Source organism: Mesoplodon bidens (genome assembly GCF_964165515.1).
Source record: "Mesoplodon bidens genome assembly, chromosome: 10".
Taxonomy (NCBI): domain Eukaryota; kingdom Metazoa; phylum Chordata; class Mammalia; order Artiodactyla; family Ziphiidae; genus Mesoplodon; species Mesoplodon bidens.
In genome coordinates this window covers 66875108-66897966 of record NC_138172.1, presented here as the reverse complement: position 1 = coordinate 66897966, position 22859 = coordinate 66875108, and the positions used below count along the sequence as shown (strand labels likewise).

Below are 22859 nucleotides of genomic sequence, written 5' to 3'. Positions count from 1 at the left end.
CTGTCATTATCCCTATTTACAGCTGCTGAGACTTGAGGTACACAGGTTCCATGACCTGCCCAAGGTCATGCAGCTAGAAAGTGGTAAAACGAGGATATGAACAAAACCAGTTGGTTTTGACTCCTGAGCCTGCTCTCTTACGATCCACTACATTGCTTCCTAGTTACAAATAGTGTTCAGGTACATATTTTTATCAGCTGAGCTGACAGCTGTGGGCTAGGGAGAGCATGCATGCTTTCTGTAGTACACTGCTACATTTCAAATGAGGATCAAGCCAATTATTGGCCAGCTATTACGTGACTTCTCTACTGCTAAACCCCTTCTCTCCACAAGCTGTTATCTATGGAAGATACAGAAATCAGCCTTTCTCTCCAGCCTCTATGAAGGGAAAAGATTCCCGAGAACCTCCATGGTCACTTGGGTTTAGATTTTTGGTGACATTGAAATTTCCATTAACTCAGTTTTGTGACAGCACCTATACCTCTTGAAGTCCCCTGTCTATTCCTGATTGTGGTCAAAACATACAGTCTCTGGAGTTTTTCAGTTTTCTGTAATGAATTTAACATCTCCCTTTGAACATACTTAGTATTTTGAAACTAGAACATACTTAGGGGCGATCTAACTCCCTTTAAAGCCAGAATTTCTGCAAAGGCCATCTGGAGAAAGAATATTTTACAGTCAGTACAAGTCCTGAGGTGGAAGTTCACCTGGTTTGCTCAAGACCACAGAGTGGGTAGGAACAAGGTAGAGGGAAATGAAGTCAGGGGATGAGTCTTCTTTTGCTGCAGGGGGCAGTGGGGTATGGATCTTATGCATTGTAAGATGTTCAGCAGCATCCCTGGCCTTTACCCACTGGATACCAGTAGTACCTCCCTAGCCCCAAGTGTAAGAGCCAAAAACACCTCCAGACATTGCCAAATGCCCCCTGGGGCAGGGGCAAAACTTCCCTGCTTGGAAACCACTGGTATAGATGGAGAAGAGGTCCAAGGACTGAGTTTAATGCTATCTGTCTAACATGTAAAACTGCTGTTACTCAAAGCACCTCTACTGCATTTATTCTTATTCTTAATTCACGACACTCTTGTGACTTTTGTAGTTAGTTATACTCTTCATTTGACAAAACAATAAGGAAGTTGTAAGTGACTTGCTCACGTTCACACAGCAAATTGGGGGTGGGCCATGGGCTGGAACCCAGGGAACCCAGTTGGAGTCTAGTGTTCTTCTACAACACACTATGCTGAGGCTTGCTGGCAGAGCCAAGTTTGTTTGCTGTTCTCTGAAGGTAGTTTATACACTTAGTGTCAGGTTGTAGAGACCTTCTTGTTCATCTTCAGGAGCTACAAAAGAATTTGTGACCAAGAAGGAAGCAGTGCCCGGCAACTGAGGAACCTGCCCCTGTTCTCTGGCAAATTAGCACATTCTGTTCAGAAGGGGTTTGCCAGGAGACTCTGGTTTAATGATATTAAGATGTCTCTTTTTTGAAAACCCTGAGGAACCAGCAAAGTCCTCCCAGCCTTGTTGGTGTTTGCATTGGCATGGGTCATGTGTGCATTTTAAAAATAAATTAAGCAAACACTGTGTGTGAGCCTTAGAAAATGTCTTTTGTTGTTTGTAACATTACTATCTGACTGAGAATAAAAAGTATCTCCAGGAACTCTCTCTTTTGTACCTCAACAGCTTCACAGTGGAACGTTCAGCTCCATCTTCTTTGCTTTGGGACTCTGAGCATTGTTATAGGCTGAGCTGATGCTGGGCAGTCTTGTAGCTAAAACAGAGCTAGTGTTCCCAAGATAGCATATTTTACTTCAGTTGTAAGGACGTATTCTTTTCCCTGTACTCTGAATTTAGCATTTTAATTTCTGATGAAAATTCTCAAAGTGGGACTGGTGAAATTCAAGCAGATAAGTATAATTCAAAAGTATGAGATTACATAGCCTTATCCACCAGAGGGCAGACAGCAGAAGCAAGAAGAACTACTAATCCTGCAGCCTGTGGAACAAAAACCACATTCACAGGAAGATAGACAAGATGAAAAGGCAGAGGGCTATGTACCAGATGAGGGAACAAGATAAAACCCCAGAAAAACAACTAAACGTAGTAGAGATAGGCAACCTTCCAGAAAAATAATTCAAAATAATGATAGTGAAGATGATCCAGGACCTCAGAAAAACAATGGAGGCAAAGAACGAGAAGATGCAAGAAGTGTTTAACAAAGACCTAGAAGAATTAAAGAACAAACAGAGATGGACAATATAGTAACTGAAATGAAAACTACACTAGAAGGAATCAATAGCAGAATAACGGAGGCAGAAGAACGGATAACTGACCTGGAAGACAGAATGGTGGAATTCACTGCTGCAGAACAGAATAAAGAAAAAAGAATGAAAAGAAATGGAGACAGCCTAAGAGACCTCTGGGACAACATTAAATGCAACAACATTCGCACTATAGGAGTCCCAGAGGAGAAGAGAGAGAGAGAAAGGACCCGAGAAAATATTTGAAGAGACTGTAGTCAAAAACTTCCCTAACATGGGAAAGAAAATAGCCACCTAAGTCCAGGAAACGCAGCTAGTCCCATACAGGATAAACCCAAGGAGAAACATGCTGAGACACATAGTAATCAAATTGGCAAAATTAAAGACAAAGAAAAATTATTGAAAGCAGTATAGGAAAAACGACAAATAACATACAAGGGAACTCCCATAAGGTTAACAGCTGATTTCTCAGCAGAAACTCTACAAGCCAGAAGGGAGTGGCATGATATACTTAAACTGATGAAAGGGAAGAAACTACAACTAATTTTACTCTACCTGGCAAGGATCTCATTCAGATTCGATTGAGAAATCAAAAGCTTTACAGACAAGTGAAAGCTAAGAGAATTCAGCTCCACAACAAATGCTAAAGGAACTTCTCTAAGTGGGAAACACAAGAGAAGAAAAGGACGTACAAAACAGTTAAGAAAATGGTCATAGGAACATACATATTGACAATTACCTTAAACATGAATGGATTAAATGCTCCAACCAAAAGACACAGGCTCGCTGAATGGATACAAAAACAAGACCCATATATATGCTGTCTAGAAGAGACCCACTTCAGACCTAGGGACACATACAGACTGAAAGTGAGGGGATGGAAAAAGATGTTCCATGCAAATGGAAATCAAAAGAAAGCTGGAGTAGCAATACTCATATCAGGTAAAATAGACTTTAAAATAAAGAATGTTACAAGAGACAAGGAAGGACACTACATAATGATCAAGGGATCAATCCAAGAAGAAGATATAACAATTATAAATATATATGCACCCAACATAGGAGCACCTCAATACATAAGGCAACTGCTAACAGCGGTAAAAAAGGAAATCCAAAGTAACACAGTAATAGTGGGGGACTTCTAACACTTCACTTACACAAAATGACAGATCAACCAAAATGAAAATAAATAAGGAAACAGAATCTTTAAATGACACAATAGACCAGATAGATTTAATTGATATTTATAGAACATTCCATCCAAAAACAGCAGATTACACTTTCTTCTCAAGAGAGCACGGAACATTCTCCAGGATAGATCACATCTTGGGTCACAAATCAAGCCTCAGTAAATTTAAGAAAATTGAAATCATATCAAGCATCTTTTCTGACCACAATGCTATGAGATTAGAAGTCAATTACAGGGAAAAAATGTAAAAAACACAAACACATGGAGGCTAAACAATACATTACTAAATAACCAAGAGATCACTGAAGAAATCAAAGAGGAAATCAAAAAATACCTAGAGACAAAGGACAATGAAAACACAACAATCCAAAACCTATGGGATGCAGCAAAAGCAGTTCTAAGAGGGAAGTGTATAGCTATACAAGCCTACCTGAAGACAAGAAAAATCTCAAATAAATAATCCAACCTTACACCTAAGGAAACTAGAGAAAGAAGAACAAACAAAACCCAAAGTTAGCAGAAGGAAAGAAATCATAAAGATCAGAGCAGAAATAAATGAAATAGAAACAAAGAAAACAATAGCAAAGATTAATAAAACTATAAGCTGGTTCTTTGAGAAGATAAACAAAATTGATAAACCATTAGCCAGACTCATCAAGAAAAAGAGGAGGAGGACTCAAATCAATAAAATTAGAAATGAAAAGAAAGTTACAACAGACACTGCAGAAATTCAAAGCATCCTAAGAGACTACTACAAGCAACTCTATGGCAATAAAATGGACAACCTGGAAGAAATGGACAAATTCTTAGAAAGATATAACCTTCCAAGACTGAACCAGGAAGAAATAGAAAATATGAACAGACTAATCACAAGTAATGAAATTGAAACTGTGATTAAAAATCTTCCAACAAACAAAAGTCCAGGACCGGATGGCTTCACAGGTGAATTCTATCAAACATTTAGAGGAGAGCTAACACCCATCCTTCTCGAACGCTTCCAAAACATTGCAGAGGAAGGAACACTCCCAAACTCATTCTATGAGGCCACCATCACCCTGATACCAAAACCAGACAAACATACTACAAAAAAAGAAAATTACAGACCAATATCACTGATGAATATAGATGCAAAAATCCTCAACAGGGGCTTCCCTGGTGGCGCAGTGGTTGAGAGTCCGCCTGCTGATGCAGGGTACATGGGTTCGTGCCCCGGTCAGGGAAGATCCCACATGCCACAGAGCGGCTGGGCCCGTGAGCCATGGCCGCCGAGCCTGTGCGTCTGGAGCCTGTGCTCCGTAACGGGAGAGGCCACAACAATGAGAGGCTCGCGTACTGCAAAAAAAAAAAAAAAAAAAAAATCCTCAGCAAAATACTAGCAAACAGAATCCAACAACACATTAAAGGGATCATACCCCATGATCAAGTGGGATTTATCCCAGGGATGCAAGGATTCTTCAATATACACAAATCAATCAATGTGATACACCATATTAACAAATTGAAGAAGAAAAACCATATGATCATCTCAATAGATGCAGAAATAGCTTTTGACAAAATTCAACACCAATTTATGATAAAAACTCTTCAGAAAGTGGGCATAGAGGGAACCTACCTCAACATAATAAAGGCCATATACGACAAACCCACAGCAAACATAATTCTCAATGGTGATAAACTGAAAGCATTTCCTCTAAGATCAGGAACAAGACAAGGATGTCCACTCTTACCGCTGTTATTCAACATACTTTTCAAAGTCCTAGCCTCGGCAATCAGAGAAGAAAAAGAAATAAAAGGAATACAAATTGGAAAAGAAGAAGTAAAACTGTCACTGTTTGCAGATGACATGATACTATACATAGAGAATCCTAAAGATGCCAACAGAAAACTACTAGAGCTAATCAATGAATTTGGTAAAGTAGCAGGATACAAAATCAATGCACAGAAACATCCTGCATTCCTATACACTAATGATGAAAAATCTGAAAGAGAAAGAAACACTCCCATTTACCATTGCAATAAAAAGAATAAAATACCTAGGAATAATCCTACCTAGGGAGACAGAAGACCTGTATGCAGAAAACTGTAAGACCCTGATGAAAGAAATTAAAGATGATACCAACAGATGGAGAGATATACCATGTTCTTGGATTGGAAGAATCAATATTGTGAAAATGACTGTACTACCCAAAGCAATCTACAGATTCAATGCAATCCCTATCAAATTACCAATGGCATTTTTTACAGAACTAGAACAAAAAATCTTAAAATTTGTATGGAGACACAAAAGACCCCGAATAGCCAAAGCAGTCCTGAGGGAAAAAAACAGAGCTGGAGGAATCAGACTCCCTGACTTCAGACTGTACTACAAAGCTACAGTAATCAAGACAATATGGTACTGGCACAAAAACAGAAACATAGATCAATGGAACAAGGTAGAAAGCCCAGAGGTAAACCCATGCACCTATGGCCAACTAATCTATGACAAAGGAGGCAAGGATATACAATGGAGAAAAGACAGTCTCTTTAATAAGTGGTGCTGGAAAAACTGGACAGCTACATGTAAAAGAATGAAATTGAACATTCCCTAACACCATAAACAAAAATAAACTCCAAATGGATTAGAGACCTAAATGTAAGACCGGACACTATAAAACTCTTAGAGGAAAACATTGGAAGAACACTCTTTGAAATAAATCACAGCAAGATCTTTTTTGATCCACCTCCTAGAGTAATGGAAATAAAAACAAAAATAAACAAACAAACTTAAAAGCTTTTGCACAGCAAAGGAAACCATAAACAAGATGAAAAGACAACCTCAGAATGGGAGAAAATATTTGCCTATGAATCAACGGACAAAGGATTAGTCTCCAAAATATATAAACAGCTCATGCAGCCTCAATATTAAAAAGACAACCCAATCCAAAAATGGGCAGAAGCCTAAATAGACATTTCTCCAAAGAAGACATACAGATGGCCAAGTAGCATATGAAAAGCTGCTCAACGTCACTAATTATTAGAATGCAACTCAAAACTACAATGAGGTATCACCTCACACTAGTTAGAATGGGCATCATCAGAAAATCTATGAACAGGGCTTCCCTGGTGACGCAGTGGTTGGGAGTCCACGTGCCGATGCAGGGGACATGGGTTCGTGCCCCGGTCCGGGAGGATCCCACATGCCGCGGAGTGGCTGGGCCCGTGGGCCATGGCTGCTGGGCCTGCACGTCCGGAGCCTGTGCTCCACAGCGGGAGAGGCCACAGCAGTGAGAGGCCCGCATACCGCAAAAAAAAAAAAAAAAAAAAAGAAAATCTATGAACAACAAATGCTGGAGAGGGTGTGGAGAAAAGGGAACCCTCTTGCACTGTTGGTGGGAATGTAAACTGATACAGCCACTATGGAGAACAGTATGGAAGTTCCTTAAAAAACTAAAAATAGAATTACCATATGACCCAGGAATCCCACTACTGGGCATATACCCAGAGAAATTCACAATTTAAAAAGACACATGCACCCCAATGTTCACTGGAGCAGTATTTACAATAGCCAGGTCATGGAAGCAACCTGAATGCCTATCGACAGACAAATGGATAAAGATGATGTGGCACATATATACGATGGAATATTAGCCATAAAAAGGAATGAAATTGGGTCATTTGTTGAGACGTGGATGGATCTAGAGACTGTCATACAGAATGAAGTAAGTCAGAAAGAGAAAAACAAATATCGTATATTAACGCATACATGTGGAACCTAGAAAAATGGTACAGATGAACGGGTTTGCAGGGCAGAAATTGAGACACAGATGTAGAGAGTAAACATATGGACACCAAGGTGGGAAAGCGGCAGGGGGGTGGGGGTGGGGGTGTGATGAATTGGGCAATTAGGATTGACATGTATACACTGAAGTGTATAAAATTGATTACTAATAGAAAAAAGAAGTGTGAGGATTTGTGTCTGGTGTAGATGCTCAGGTTTCAGTGACTTGTTCTTAGCTAAGTCTGCTTTGATTGTATTCCAGCAGGACCAGGTGCACAATGTAAGATTAAAGGCTGCTGTACATCCGGGGAAAGTATGGGCTTCCTTAGAGCTTGACTGAAAGCGAGACCCTTTTCAAAGCTGTGGACATTCATCAAAACTACTTTAACAGAGAGAGGTTTGATATTATTTAGTCAATAAGGGAGGCCTCCTAGGTTCCTCAGCCTGTGCTAATCCTTCCTTATCTTCAAAGAATTTACTGTCTGATTACTTAGATGTGACTAGCTCATAGGAAAGAATGAGACCAGTAAAGATGGAGTATATTGAGTTCCAGTTGAGTTTTAAGTGCTCCTGAGTTTGGAGGAAGGAGAAAACAATGAGGTTTGGAGTAGCCAGGAAAATGATACCTTGGTGAATGATAGGTTCAAACTGGGACTTCCCTGGCAGTCCAGTGGTTAGAACTCTGCACTTCCACTGCAGGGGGCACAGGTTCGATCCCTGGTCGGGGAACTAGGATCCCACATGCCACGTGCGTGGTACGGCCAAAAAAAGAAACAGGTTCCACTGTCGTAAAAGGGCAGCTTTCCCTTCTGATAGCACTGTACTCCCTACTGCTGAACATTGATGAGTAAACGTCTAAAAATATTCTAGCTGAGGGACTTCCCTGGTGGTCCAGTGGGTAAGACTCCATGCTCCCAGTGCAGGGGGCCCGGGTTCGATCCCTGGTCAGGGAACTAGATCCCACATGCATGCCACAACTAAAGAGTTTGCATGCCACAACTAAGAAATCCTCATGCTGCCACTAAAGATCCCTCATGCTGCAACTAAACATGCTGCAGTGAAGATCCCTTGTGCTGCAACTAAGACCCAGCGCAGCCTAAATAAATAAATAATTTTTTTAAAGTTCTTTAAAAAAAATACATTCTATCTGAAACAAAATAGTTTCCTGTTTTTTTAGTACTCCTTTTTGGAAAAGTTATTTTGATTTCTGTATAATTTTAGGAAGAACTTTTAAGTTATTGTAGGTACCCACTCACATAAGATCAGTGATAACCAAATCACTGGCTGGGAGTGACTCTACTATTCCACAGGGGCAACTATAAACTACTGTGAAAAACAAATAAAAAAGATAGTTTTTATTTTTACTTTGCTTTGAGGACAGGCCCGCAAGTACTGGATCTTAAATTGTCCTTTCAGGAGACTGTGATGAGTGAAACTGAGCTTGCTTGTCTTTTATGTCTATAAGTGTTCTCTTTTAAGTCTATAAGTGTTCTCTTTTAAAAATATTTTAGAAAATTAGCCAAATTATGACTCACAGTAGTTATTCCATTGCGGAAGTTCAGCTCAGGACCTGGCCCCACTACCGTAATCATTCAGCTGGCTTGAGGCCAAAGTCTCTTCCCAGACACCCACGAGTAGGGAGGCCCCTCTGTCTTAGCTGGCAGGTATGGAGCTGCCATGCTTTAAGAGGGCTCGCCTGCCCTGTAGCCAAGTAGAATTTAGGTCCCAGGGCTCACAGCCATGACAGCTGTTCAGTGAAAGCTTAGGGAAGACTGAGGCAAACAGGCAACACCTCAACCTCTGTGGACCTTAAAGGCTGTCTCTCCTTCGCCAGGAACACTTTCTTGTCCCCTAGCAGATGTGGGGCCACTCCCAAGAAATGTAGCCTTTGAAAAGCCATTTCTGTGCAAGTTGACCCTGGGGAGCTGCTCTTTAGACCTGGAGTCAGATAGAGGAGTTCTTTTCTTGGCTTGGTCATTTACACCCTCTATTAATATGCATAAATCCGACCTTGCTGCTAGTCCCTATGTGGTGAGAGGTGAATCCTCATAGAGAAGAGGGTGGTCTTCTGCATCAAACTGAGTTTTGTAATCATGCTGCGATGGCCTCCATTTCTGCTTGTCAGAGTTTAATTCAGGGCTTTGTGTGGTACCATCTGATGCATCCATCCCTTGATCTGTTTTCCTTATTAGTGGCACACCTGTTATAGGAGAGATATCAGGGATGCCACCAGGTTAATGAAAATGTTTGGCATTTGCTTTTCCTGTGGGTAAAAGTTGAAGAGTTGTTAGGCCCCAGAAGACAGTGAACACTATCTATCTGTATTGCCAAACCCTACTTTGGGGCTGGGGTTGGAGACATTAGCCACCAGGACCTGTTACACGGGGTCTTGGAACTCCAGTGGAACCTGAAATGTGGATGGGCGGCTCGTTTCAAATATACCTTCATCCCACTCTTAGGAAAGGCACTTCCTGCTAGGCCTCCTGCCATCAGATGCCCTGGACAAGCTGTTCTTGGAATCTCCGCCAGGCTTTTCCTCTGTAACTGGTGTTGCATTGCCTGTGTTCTGTGATCCACTTGTGACACCTGTAATCCTGCATGTGGGGAGTCTAGATGGTAAAGTAATTCTGAGATAGAATTGGCTCCCTCTCTCTTCCTTGAAGTGATAGTAATTTATCTGGGGGGGAAGGAAAATAGAGCTTGTTCCTCAAGCCATGTTTCTGCGCCAGTTAAACATCAACAACTCCAATATGCCATTCTCTGGCTGAAAGGGAATTAGATAGCATTTTTCTTTCCAAAAGGCACAGCACCTCAGTCAATAAATAGAGGATCAACATTAATTCTTAATCTAAGCTAGTTAAATGCTACACTGAATGGTCTAAGGGCCAGGGCATTCAGGTGGAAATCTGAAAATGCCCATGTCTGTATTGCTCTGTCTGCCAGTTGCATGGGATCCATGTATCTGTAAAATGGGAATGCACGACAGCTCCTTGGCAAAGTCATGAACTCCCTTCTCCAAGCATTCCAGACAAGTCACAAGGCTAGTGCTTGCTTTATAAAGGCCTATGTGAAGTGTGTGGAGCTTTGGTCTGGAAAGCAGTTAAATTTAGGGTAAAGGGGAACAAAATTCATAGAAAACAAATGCTGTTTGTTTTTCTGTTTTCTTTTCTCTGTGCGTGTTTTCCTGCACAAAGACTTTTGAGCATTGTACTGGTTCTAGATCGTATGGGAATCTGAGCCTTTGTTGCTCTCCTTGGATTGTTGGGATGAATGAATATTGGTTGGGAAGTACTGAGAGCAGCTTATTTTGTTTTGTTTTGTTTTGTTGCGATATGCGGGCCTCTCACTGTTGTGGCCTGTCCCGCTGCGGAGCACAGGCTCCGGACGCGCAGGCTCAGCGGCCATGGCTCACAGGCCCAGCCGCTCCGCGGCATGTGGGATCTTCCCGGACCGGGGCACGAACCCGTGTCCCCTGCATCGGCAGGCAGACTCTCAACCACTGCGCCACCAGGGAAGCCCAGCAGCTTGTTTTAAGCTTCTTTAATTTCCATCTCTGGGGCCTGTGACCGTTCAACCAGGCCCCACAAAATGGAGTCTGAGAGCCCTTAGCTGGTCCAGCCCACACTTGTTTGAGTGGGTGGGTCTGTGACTACTGACATGGTTACAGTCTCAGCTCGCCTGCTGGAGGCATGGTTGACTCGGGGCTGGAGACGTGACATTTTAACCACCACTGCTTTGCTTACCAGCTCTGTGCTCTTGATCAGGTTACCTCACCTCTCTGAGCTTGGAGAGCATACTTGTCTCAGTTCATCTTTGTGAGAATTAAAGAGAACATGTTCAAGTGCTCCAGCAGCACCCGGCGGCATGTAGTTGATGCTCTTTCAGTGTTAGCCTGCCTGTCTCCCATATTCACCTCTTCAGCGATACCACCAAGCAGCGTGAGGCCTATTTCTGGTCTCTTGAGGCTTTTTATGGAGGGAGAAAAAAAAAGACAAAAGCAATTTCAGTGCTTTCCACTGAAAAAAACTGGGAACTTTAATCTCATGTTCCCTATTTTTGGCAGCTTTGACCTCTGGTCTAAATAAGCATGACCAAAGGGCATTTTTTTCTTAGAACACTGTTTTTCAGCCTCCTGAGCTAGGTACTTTATGTCAACTCCTAGAACCTTAAATCTGGAAGTTTTAAGGAGGAATCTGAGATCCTATGAGGGGAAGGGACTTTATTCATGGTCATCTGATGTGCTAGTGCAAAGCGGGGATCAGAACCCAGATCTCCTGCTCCCACTTCTGCGTGACCCACGGCCCATTGCAGTGAAAACCGTGAAGGTTGTGCATCTCTAGCTAACCACTCCCAGGGAGCCCAGCCTCTCCTGGGACCTGGGAGGCTGTGACCAGATGGATGGCATGACGTAGACACTTGTGTCCCCCGGCCTAAGCAGCTGTTTAAAAACTTGGTTTGGGGGCTTCCCTGGTGGCGCAGTGGTTGAGAATCTGCCTGCTAATGCAGGGGACACGGGTTCGAGCCCTGGTCTGGGAGGATCCCACATGCCGCGGAGCAACTAGGCCCGTGAGCCACAACTACTGAGCCTGCGCGTCTGGAGCCTGTGCTCTGCAACAAGAGAGGCCGCGATAGTGAGAGGCCCGCGCACCGCGATGAAGAGTGGCCCCCGCTTGCCACAACTAGAGAAAGCCCTCGCACAGAAACGAAGACCCAACACAGCCAAAAATAAAGAATTAATTAATAAACTCCTACCCCCAACATCTTCAAAAAAAAAAAAAACTAACTAAAAACTTGGTTTGGAAGGGCCAGTATTCTAGTGACTACGAAGGGTCTGGCACTCCAGGTAGTAGTCTGAGAAATACCTGTTCTCTTTTAATTATTAATTCAACAATACTTACCGTGTGCTTGCTCAGGGACAGGTGCCATGCTAAGTGCTAGAGAGATGGCAGCAAACAAAGTCATACTGGAAAGGGATTCTAAGCATTGGCAACCCTGCAACCAAGCACTTACATTTCTTTTCAAAGACAAGTGTCATTTTTAAAAGATAATCAAATTCTGACTGTCCACATCTTACCAAGCTAATGGAAAATGTCATCCCAGTCATTCTTGTGCCTCCTCACCCCAGTTGTGCCTAGATTCAGGATTCTTACTTAACGTAGTTGTCAAGCATCGGGAAACCCCTCTGGTCACTTGTCATGATTATGGCTGTGCCACCTGCTCTCCGTACCCATTTGGTCCCCTTGGTCCAAGGTCCCTCTGCTTCTGGGCCAGTTTGGGGTGTAGGACTTCTAGTGAGGCTGGTTACCAGTTACCTTTGCCCTCCCAGGTCTTGGCAGTGACTGGGTCTTTTCAAGGAGCACACCCCACAGAGGCGTGAAGGTGGAGGGAGGCACGAGACACCCTCCAGCAAGTTTGTGTGGCCACTTTTGGTGTTGGCACATCTTGGTGTCTCATTCTTAACATAAGGGAAAAGTGAGACTATGATGCCTTCTCCACCAGCCAAGCAGCATAGAAAATGCCTTTGGGAATTTGGAGTAAACCTTATCATTATGTGGCAAGGGAGAGGCAATGTGAAGAGAGCAAAGATCAGACTTGGGTTTGAATCTTGGCTCTGCCTTTTACTACCCATGTGACTTTTTTTTTTTTTTTTTTTTTTTTGCATTACGCGGGCCTCCCAATGCCGTGGCCTCTCCCGTTGCAGAGCACAGGCTCCGAACGCGCAGGCTCAGCAGCCATGGCTCTCAGGCCCAGCCGCTCCGCGGCATGTGGGATCCTCCCAGACCGGGGCACGAACTTGTGTCGCCTGCATCGGCAGGCAGACTCTCAACCACTGCGCCACCAGGGAAGCCCTACCCATGTGACTTTGAACAAGTCTCCTAATGTCTGCAGTCAGATGGGCATCAGTCAAATGAGTGTAATAATACACCTAAAGACAGTGTATGCAAACCCCCTGCTGCCATGTCTGTACTAGGTGCCCGGTGGACAACAGTTGCTTTTTCTGCTCCAGTGTGTGTGTTGTTGATATAAGTGCCATCAGCCAGCAGTAGCCTGCACCTGAGGTTAAGGGTGCAGAAAGTGGTGTCCAAGGATCTTTAGCAGAGAGGTTAAGATGTTGTCAAGAAGGAGGGAAGGCTTTGTGACCTGGGTGGAGGAAAGTTGGCACCAGTTAATCTAGAATTTGAAAGATGAAGAATCTCTCCACCAGCCTCCCCTCTCTTGGATGGTGTGTTTGCAGGAGAACACTTAGCAAAAACTTGAAATGTGCTGATATGTGGCCTCTTGAAGATTTGCATGGCAAGGACAACCCTCAAGCCTTGTTTGTGCCTTGGAGCTTCCTTCTGGCTCACTGGGAACTGTAGATTCTTTTACTTGGTTTGGTTGTCACATTGTACCTGCTCTGTCTGCCACCACTGACTGTGTTCACTCTCTTCCAGGGGCTCCACGGGCCTTACCCCTTCGGCCAGTCTTAAACGGGTGTCAGCAAGAAGAAAAATTAACAAAAGACAGAAGGCTTGACTCTGGGGGGCAGGGCAAGGGGTTCCTCTGGATTGCAGACCACATCGCACGGACCCCTGGCTCTGACCCCCATCCTGGAAGAAGAGGAAGAATCAGAAAGACTAGTTTTGAGTAAACTCAGTGTGCTTGTGTGAATGCCGAATCGCAGGAGTGTTGTTGAGGCTACCAAGAAGAAATCCATGCAGCCAGTTTGGGTTTTGTTTATTAGACGTCAGTCTAACAAGTCATTAGGTCGCTCGGGAAGGAAAAAAATGTTTAAAATGGGGGAAAAAAGCCATCTTTTTAAACAAAAATTATTTTGCCTACAGACAGGTTGTAGTTTTGAGCACATGTTAATTTTTTCCCCTTTCCCCACTTTTTTTTTTTTTTTTTAGATAAGGGATAACATGCTGTTTATAGAATGCTTGCTCTGGAAGCAATTCAGGTTCAAAACTGGCATGGCCTGCTTGGGGACTCTGTGGGTCAGTGCTATAGGAGGACACCTGCTGTGCCACCTGACTCCACGAGTCTCCAACCCCATTTGCTTTTAATGGTATCAGCCCATGAATTATCACGCTTTTCCTCTTCTTTTCTCTTTAATCTTCTGTTGATTTACACCTTTGACATTTGTATTTGTCAGCCCTGTGGCTTGTTACCGTCAGAACCTCTCTGAAGACCAAACTTCCCTGTGTGGCCAGCAGAGGAAGCCTTGAGGACAGATCTCGGGTGATGTGGGAGTTTGTGAGGCTGAGAGGTGTCCTCCTGCACACACTTGTAACAATTCAAATTGCTTTCCTTCCATGTTTCTCTTGGCGGAGAGAAATGCCATCACGCTTACTGCTCTCTTGGATTCTTGGTACACAGCGGCTCCACATTCACTCTGGGAACGCTGCCTCTGTGCTGCGTATATGTGTGTGCTGTGTACACACACACACACAGGTGTTGGTGCAGCTCACCAGCGAGTGTGCAGCAGGCGAATGTGAAGGTGTCCCCTGCTTCTCTGTTGTCACACAACTCCCTTCCCTGTGTTTCTCTCCAGTTGTCCTTTGTGGTGTTTTTGCAGCCTGTTAGTGGAGGCTGAGCTGTTAAGGTATGAAAATGTAGCCCCAGATGGGGAATTTGCCATGGGGAAGGGCCACGCTTACTGACTGCGTGATCTTGGAGACCACATTTTGCTGGGAATGAAAGGACCCCCGCCCTGAGCAGGATGCTTAGTTATTGGGAGGTGGTGGGCAAGGGACAGCCCAGCCGGAGCACAGGTTGATTGGCTGGCTGCTCACTGGGACAGGTGGCCCCACTGGCATCCTGTGGATTCCGAGCAGATTGAGATGTGGATATCTCCATGGGAAGCTTAAACCAGGCCAGAACAGCTGTCTGCCAAAGATACAAGAATATGCAAAGTCCCTCTTCTCTTCTCACCCCCTCCTTCCCTCGAGTCTTGGTTCGTTTGATAGCCGGGGATATGGATCTAGGGTGCGGTTGCTGGGTCACCTGCCTATTACCACACCCCCACCCACCCCGGGGGTGTGAGACAGCAGGGAGTCCAGGTCGATGATTGGCTGCAAGGGGTCATATAGCCTGTGTGTGGGTGAGGGTCTGCCTGCCTGTCTGTCTCTGTCTGGGTGTCTGAGTTCCGAAAACATGTGTTGTTTGTTCCTCCTCATCCTCTTCTGAGACTGTCGTGTTTTCCAAGCTTGATTGTGAGAGAAAAGCTTGTATGAAATTCCCCCTTTGCCTCCCCACCTCCCCCCAAATAAAAGGGGGAGTAAACATTGGTCCACTGGAGAAGCCCCAGGGGAGGGTGGAGACTGCCTGCTGAAAGGGCAGTGCAGCTGGGTCTGGGGCTGGACTAGAGCTCACACTGGAGCACCTACTTTCTATGCACACAAAGAGCACCCCATTCCCAGCAGAGCAGAGGTGCCCAGGCCACCACAGGTCCAAGCCAGGGGCTCACGATGGCTTTTTGTTTGAGGGCCCTATTGGGCCCAGACTGCCACCACTGTTGGTGCCAACCTCCTGGGACACCGCCCCCCTGGAGTCCACACATGCCCAGCCGTTCTGCTCACTTGATAGCCCTCAAAGCATCACCTCTCCAGCTGCCCCTGCAGGGTCATGGGAGGCTTTATGTCCCCTGATTTCCTGGCTTCCTCATCTGCCCCACACTAGGTGCCCCTTCCCCTTTTCTCAGGAGGGGGTGCCTGCCGTTATTCAGCAGTGGCTTCATTGATCACCGTCAGTGGGTCTGGCCCTGCCAGAGGGATCCTGCTCCTCCTCTTGCTTTTAGGCAGTCTCACCTGGCAAGGTAGTTGTCCCAAGCACATTGGCTTCCCTCCCAAAAACAAACCATTTCTGTACACATCTTTGGAGAGGTGAGCTTCTTGCAGAGGCCAGAGCGAGCGCAAGCCATGTAGTAGGGGCGGAAGGAGTCCATGGTTCCCCCAAGACCTGGCGGCTGTTAGTACTATTCATCCTGCCTCTTCTCACTGGTTTGGGTTCTGAGCAAGTCCTTAGAGCCCCTCTTTTCCACTGCCTGGTGGGGCGGCAAAGGCTACCCTTTCAGCCCCAGTAGTCTCAGTTCCTCTTGGATTCTTTACCAAATGACAGGCTGCCTTTGGGCAGGACCACCAGTGTCTGGCACCCGCGAGGTGAGGCAGGCACCATCCTAAGGACCTGAGCCCAGCGGGGGAGGCATAGGGGCTCAGGCTTGGGAGGAACCTGTCTGTGTGCACGGAGTGAGGTGTGTGTGGATGTGTGTGCACGCGTGCATGCTTTTTTTCTTTTTTCCCATGAGGACAGTTGAATTTGGGGCATTTTTCTACAAGAAACATCCTTCTCTTCCCCCAGCAAGGACTGGCTGTTACCTAAAGTCCATCAAAGGCACTTCCAGCCAGGAGAGAACCTCACCAAGACAGCTGGTGTGGCCCAAGGGTGGCCAAGGTGGGAAGTGGGCATAAGAATAAACACCTCCCCAAATTCAGTGTGAGCCCCAGCGGGAGAGGGTGGTGGGGTTGCCAGGCCCCAGAACTGCAAGCTGATTCCCCACCCCACCCTGCCTCACCTTTTCTTTGTTTCCTCGTGTGAATGCTGGAGCAGCAGTAGCTGCCTCCTCCACCTGGACAGTGGTGTGCAGCAAGCAAGCTGGGTGGGTGTTTGTGGTGGGGCCTTATGGTGCCTGGGAGGAGATGAAGATGAGGAGGTTTTTCCTTACTGTATAAATGAATATTTGTATGATTAAATTAACACACACCAAAAAAAACCCCTGTTTTCATGTGTGTCAGTGAGTTTATTGCTCCCTGAAGCCCCTGTGTACCTGCTTGGCCCCCCAGTGGCTCTGTGATATGCGCTTTTTGGTCTCTGTGTCTCTCCTTCTTGCATATGGGAAAACTGAGACCCTGCGGTTCATTATATATTTATGAAATCAGTCCTGGGATTATCATTAAATCTGCTGCCGTTCCTGGTTTCCAGTGACCAGAAAGGTGAAACTCTTTCGAGTGGCCTCCCCAGGATACCTACCATGTGTCTGTTGAGCACTACTCTATCCCCAGCACATAAGACGTACTGGCCAACTTAGTGTGTGTCAGCCAGCAGGCATTGTGTGGGCACTTACTGTGTGTCAGGCATGGCGCACAGGTGTGAATGCAGGAATTGCACAGGAAGAATGCAGAGCACCATGGGCATCTTCCTACTGGGGAAACAGACAAGGCCGAGCTGGGGAGTCCTAGAGCCAGCTGGGACTAGATGTAGAAGAGGAAATGCATCTTTCTTTAGTGGTTCTGGTGGAGTACGGATTAGGTACCTTTTTGCAGATTGGTCTGGGAGCTCGAGAGCCAGATAGGGACCACACTCCAGACAGTTGACAAGCTAACTTGGATCCTACCCCCACGTACTTACGTGAGACAGGCCTATGACCTTGGCCTCCGGAGATGGGGAGGTGGGTTACACGGTGGTCCACAGCATGAAAGAAACTTAATTGACAAATAAATCAGCAAATTGTGGGTTCACTGTATTCATCCCTTCATGTCTGTAGGAACTCAGAACTCAACTGTGTCCTCAGTCACATCATCACCCTTTCTGTGTTGAAGGGAAAGTGAGATCACAGGGGGAAGGGAGTTGCTTGTCTTACAGGCTCGGACCCATGGCATCGGTTCCCAGATGCTGGTATTGTTTTCACGTAATTGCAGACTCCCAAATTTGGTCTTCACCCTGACTGACAGAGCTGTGTGTTCTAAATGGTGGTGGCCCTGGCACTGAGCCAGGGGGTCTAAGGTGCGGGAATTGGGGGGAGGGGATTCCCCGGCCATCTCTCTGCAGGCAGCTCCGTGAGGGAACCTGTGGCCACAGATTGCATAAGACAGACGGAAGCACCGCAGAAGAACAGGTCTCTGCCTCAAGGCCCCAGGGTCTCTATATAGCCTGACACAGAGCCCAGCGCAAGGGAGCCTGGGCGGCTGGCCCAGCGACCCCCGGGGTGAGCACCCTCACCTCTGCCCCCAGCGCTGTGACAGTGCACTTGCATCCTGCGTCCTTCCAGATGCCCACGGCTATTTGTTTTCTGCAGAAGAGGGGCCCCCACCCTGTCACCTGGGTCTCCTGGCAGCTCAGACCCGCTCCCAGGCCTTCCCCAGGGCCCCCACTGTTGGACAGTTATTTGCTTGGCAGAAAGTGTTTGTCTTTGGGGCTGTAACCTGTCAAGAAGTCACCAGGCCCTGGGAGAAAGGAGCAGATTTGATGGTAGCTCCTGGCCTGAGCCATTCCCACGGGGGCTAGGGGACAGGGAGGGGGCTCTCAGCTGAGCTTTTGTCTGGGGGTGGGGGTGGGGAGACAGTTGCAGTGGTCTGGGCCCAGCCCTCCAGGCAGAGCAAACAGGTCCTCTCGGCCACCTCCCTGCCCCAGCTCAGGTTGTACTGGGTGCCTCCCACCCTGTTCTTGGGAAGGCCTCTCCCTCACCTGCTTGCTGTGACCCGGCCACTTTCCCAGATGCCACCTGGTGCCCAGCCCAGTCTGGCAGCCAAGAGAACAGGCACCAAGGGCACTCGTGGCAGCCCTTTATTTAAAAAATGGAAATGGAGCAGGTGAGGCTGCTTGAGACATGAGAGGGTGTGTGAGTTTGGGAGTCAGGGTGTCCAGAGAATGGATTCTGACAGGCTAGCATGACTGCCTGATGGGTCTCAGATGCCTCCTCTATAAAATGGAGATGCACTGGTTTAGAAACCAGGACTTGGGTGGAACTCATAGATTTTTTTTTAAGTATCCTTTTTAGCCCTTTGTTCTAAGATGCTATCTGTGATCTGGGGCAGTGCTTTCTCAAACTTGAGTGTGTTAAAATGCAAATTCTGATTTAGTAGATCCTGGGAAATAGGGCAAGATTCTGCATTTCTAACAAACTCCCAAGTGAGTGGATGGCTGCTGGTCCTCAGACCACACTTTGCCTGAAGATAGTAGGGGGTGGTCTGAAGGGGTTCACTGCCCCTCCAGCCACCCGGTCTATGAGACTGAGCCATATCTAGCCAGGGCTGTGTTGGCCAGGCCCAGTAGAATTTGAGGGAGCTGAAGTCATTTAGAACAGTGATGTTCCAACTGGGCTATGGTTCCCCAGCATTTCCCAGGGTTTATCCAAGGCTGTGATTTCTGGCTTAAATATTATTTCTAGTGTGCTGCTTTTCCATCACAAACAACAAATGTCTGAGTGTCCACTATACTTGGCTGACCAACTCCTATTAAACTGTTTATATGAATGACTTTATTTAATCCTCACAACCATCCAAAGTTGAGAGCAGGCTGGCCTGGTGTTCAGTTTGTGAACAAGTAACTCTGAAGTGTCAGGACTCCCATGGAAATGGAGGTGCAGGCCGGGAATATGTAGTAAGCAACCTTGACTTAGTCCAGGGCTGTATGGGGGGCTGTATGGGGGGCTTCTCTGAGCAAGGTGAGACCTGAAGGATGGAGAGATGGCTGGTGGATACACAGTCTGCAGTTCAGTGGGGAGGTTGGGGCAGGAGACACGGTGTGGGAGTCATCAGAGATCAGATGGAATTTAAAGCCTCAGAACTAGATAAGATCATCAAAGGAGGGACAGCGGGCCTGACCCCACGTGTCACACGCTCCCTCAAATTCTGCTGGTTGCCCCAGCTCCCTCTGCGATGATCTGTGACCAAGAAGACCCCCGCCTCAGACTCAGCATTCTCATGGCTGCAGTGAACCTCTCTCAGCTCCCTCTGCGATGATCTGTGACCAAGAAGACCCCCGCCTCAGACTCAGCATTCTCATGGCTGCAGTGAACCTCTCTCCTGTCCAATCCCCATCCTGTCCCTGTACCCTTGTGTCCCAGCTCTCTCTCTGCAGGGCACTCCTGCAGATGGTTATAGAGTAGACGAGGGACTAGATGCACCCTGGGATGGCCCCCACCTAGGAACCAGGTGGCGGGGGCCTGGAGGAGTGAGGCTGGAGCCCCGGTAGCTTGTAGCTTAGTTCCTGTGGTCCTGTCCTCCCAAGGACAGTCCAGGCCCCTGGAGCCAAGTTCTAGGAGTTCCTCCTGCTGGGCTATGGGAAAGGGAGAAGTCTGAGGGAAGAGGGGGGGCTGTATCTGGTTGGGGGCCCAAGGAACAAGGTCCTGTGGCGCCATGCTTACCTGCACCTATCCCCCAGCCCTGGTCAGCAACCAAGACACCCCAGATCCCTGACAGGCTGGGCTATCATTGCTTGAGGCCTCTGAGCAACCAAGGCCCCCACACATAGAGGGCAGTGGGACAGCAAGGGCCAAGGGGGGACTGTGGCCAAGCTGTGAGGGATGACTTCTCAGGGTATGGCTGCCCTGAGCTGCGTTGTAGGTGGGAAGGGGGAAGTGTGGAGGGCAGGAGTAGTCCCTTAGAGGTGCTAGGAGTGTGGCCACCTCAGAGGTGGTGCAGGTGGGCCCGTGGCCAGCAGAGAGCACCATGTGGCCCGGGCCTTGTCTGGAAAGGATGGACACTGCCCTGGCTGGCTCCCCTGCCAGTATGTTTTCCAAATCCCCACGGCTCCAGGGCGAGTGTTGCCTCTGCTCTCCACTCCAGGTAGGCGTGCTTGGGTTTGAATCTAGGCCCTGCTGCTTGCAGTGTGACTGTTCAATTTATGTCAACCCTCAGAACCTCAGTGTCCCAATCTGTAAATGAGGACAGTTCTTTTTTCTGGAGATGGTCATGAGAATTAAAACCCTTCATAAAAGTTTAACATCGTATACCCGTCACAGGTAAGTGTCCAGTATTTGGTGACCATTGTTATATTTTTGTGACCCTCCAGATGTGGGACGTCTGCGCTCCCGAGGAGAGGGAACTGGGGCACTGGACATTTGTGAGGCGGAGTCCAAGAAATGCATAGCCTGCTCAGGAGTCTCTCCCTGGACCAAAGCCCTTATTTCCAGCAAATCCTTGCCCTGAGGGTATTTCTTGGTCTGGGGTGGGAGTTGGGGTGCAGGAAAGGACCATTCTGGAAGAGAGTCTAGTTTCCTCTAAGAGGCTCTAGGGGGAGGAGGCTGTCCTCAGTGACTGTGTGCAGTAGGCTCACAATACACATTTGTTGAGTGAAGAAATGAACAAATGTGTGAGAGACTGCCTTGTACTGGACTGGCCTGATTTCTGGAGGCAGACACCACCCAGCCCAGACCCCAGACAGTGCAGGGCCTCCTGGAGAGGGGTCGGTGAGTCACAGGTGTGCTGGAGGTTGAGAATGACAGCCCAGAAACCTATTCCTGGGAACTGGTTTGGCCACTGTGGTTTACCACTTCCGAAGGGCGGAGCACTGGGGCTGACACATTTGCTTCCAGGTGCCTGCAGGGACCCGTATCAGTACCAGAGCCAGGGACACAGGCCAGGCCCCAGGTGGGCACCAAGGTGGCATTTGCATCCCATCCTCACGGCATTTACTGGCGTCAACGGCACCCGGATCCTCTGAGCATCTCCAGCTCTTGCCTTCGTGCTATTGTCTTCATTTACCTCTCTCTTCCCCCACATCCTGGCTTCCTGGTAGTTGAGCACACTTTAACCAGGAGCCAAGAGGGTGTAGGCTTGGGGCTGGGGGTCCCACAGAGAGCTGGTGGGTTTGGGGCAGTTGTTACCAAGATGGGTCAGGAAGGCTATCTGTGTGTGTGCTGAGCCCCTGCCAAGCCCCCCAGTGTGGGTCATCCAGGGCTGATGAAAACACACATCCGTGTGTGGGAGATAGGACCTAGGAGACGGGAAAAGTGAGCACCAGTGGGGAACTGGGTAGGCTGAGCGTCCTGTGAGTGGGGCCCATGCAAGAGGGTCTGAGAAAGCCGGGCCTCCCTCCAGTGCCTTGGGTTGGGGACAATGACCATTCAGTGAATCCCCAAACATGAGACCAGAAAGGGCCTTAGAGCCCAGCCAGAAAGGGCACTGCCTTCCCCAGAGTCCCACAGCCAGTGTGGGCCGCACCCAGGCCAGGCTCTCTCCAGGACGCTGGAGCCAGCAGGGAGAGCCAAAGTACCCCAGAGAAGAGAAAGAATCAGTGGTTGGGAAACAAGAAACAACTCCAGCTGGCTCTGATCCCCAAGCCAGGCAGCCAGCCTTGCAGGGGTCCAGCGGGGTCCAATCATAGTGGTGATGGTTGGGCCCCAGGGGAGGCAGCTTGGCCCTGGGGACTCGTTTGCATGGAGTGAAGTGGAATTTGCATCTTTGAGAAGTTACAGCTATGGGAAGGGAATGGGCAGTGGGAGCTGTTAGGCAGGCCTTCCATCTCCTGCCTCCCTCTGGATGGGGTGGGTGTGGGGCATCAGGCCCTGTGCCAGCCAGCCCCCACCTTACCTGGTGTGAGGAGCACAGCTGAGTCCCAGTGCCCTTGGCTCAGCATTCAGGCTCTGTCCCGTTTAGAACACACGGCTTCAGAGAAACAGAGGCGTCTCCATAGCTGCATATGCATGCACACACAGCATGTGATCCAACATACATGTGCAGTACTGTGCACCACTCACATGCAGGAACATGTTCACAAAACACACGTGCATCCACATACTACACAAGTGCCCACTCATGACCCTAGTTCATACACAGACGCACCAGCCCACCCTGGGAGTCACGTAATCTCACACCAGCATGTGCCCACACAAAAGTTCACACCCATTTCCCACGTTCATACTCAATAATAGTTGGTATTTTTTTACTAGTTTTCCCTG

At 47.4% G+C, this 22859-nt stretch overlaps 1 protein-coding gene across 2 annotated transcripts in view; it reads left to right on the top strand.

Annotated features, from left to right (window-relative positions):
* ILRUN (inflammation and lipid regulator with UBA-like and NBR1-like domains) overlaps positions 1-17022 on the top strand; it is a 119436-nt gene extending 102414 nt beyond the window's left edge. The window contains exon 5 of one of the 2 annotated variants that reach the window (XM_081245342.1): positions 13636-17022. In XM_081245342.1, coding sequence (XP_081101468.1) covers positions 13636-13671 — 36 coding nt within the window. In that variant the 3' untranslated portion in view covers positions 13672-17022. The remainder of the gene's footprint in view (positions 1-13635) is intronic. The other variant, XM_081245341.1, reaches the window with a different exon arrangement.
* Positions 17023-22859: the final 5837 nt, after the last annotated feature.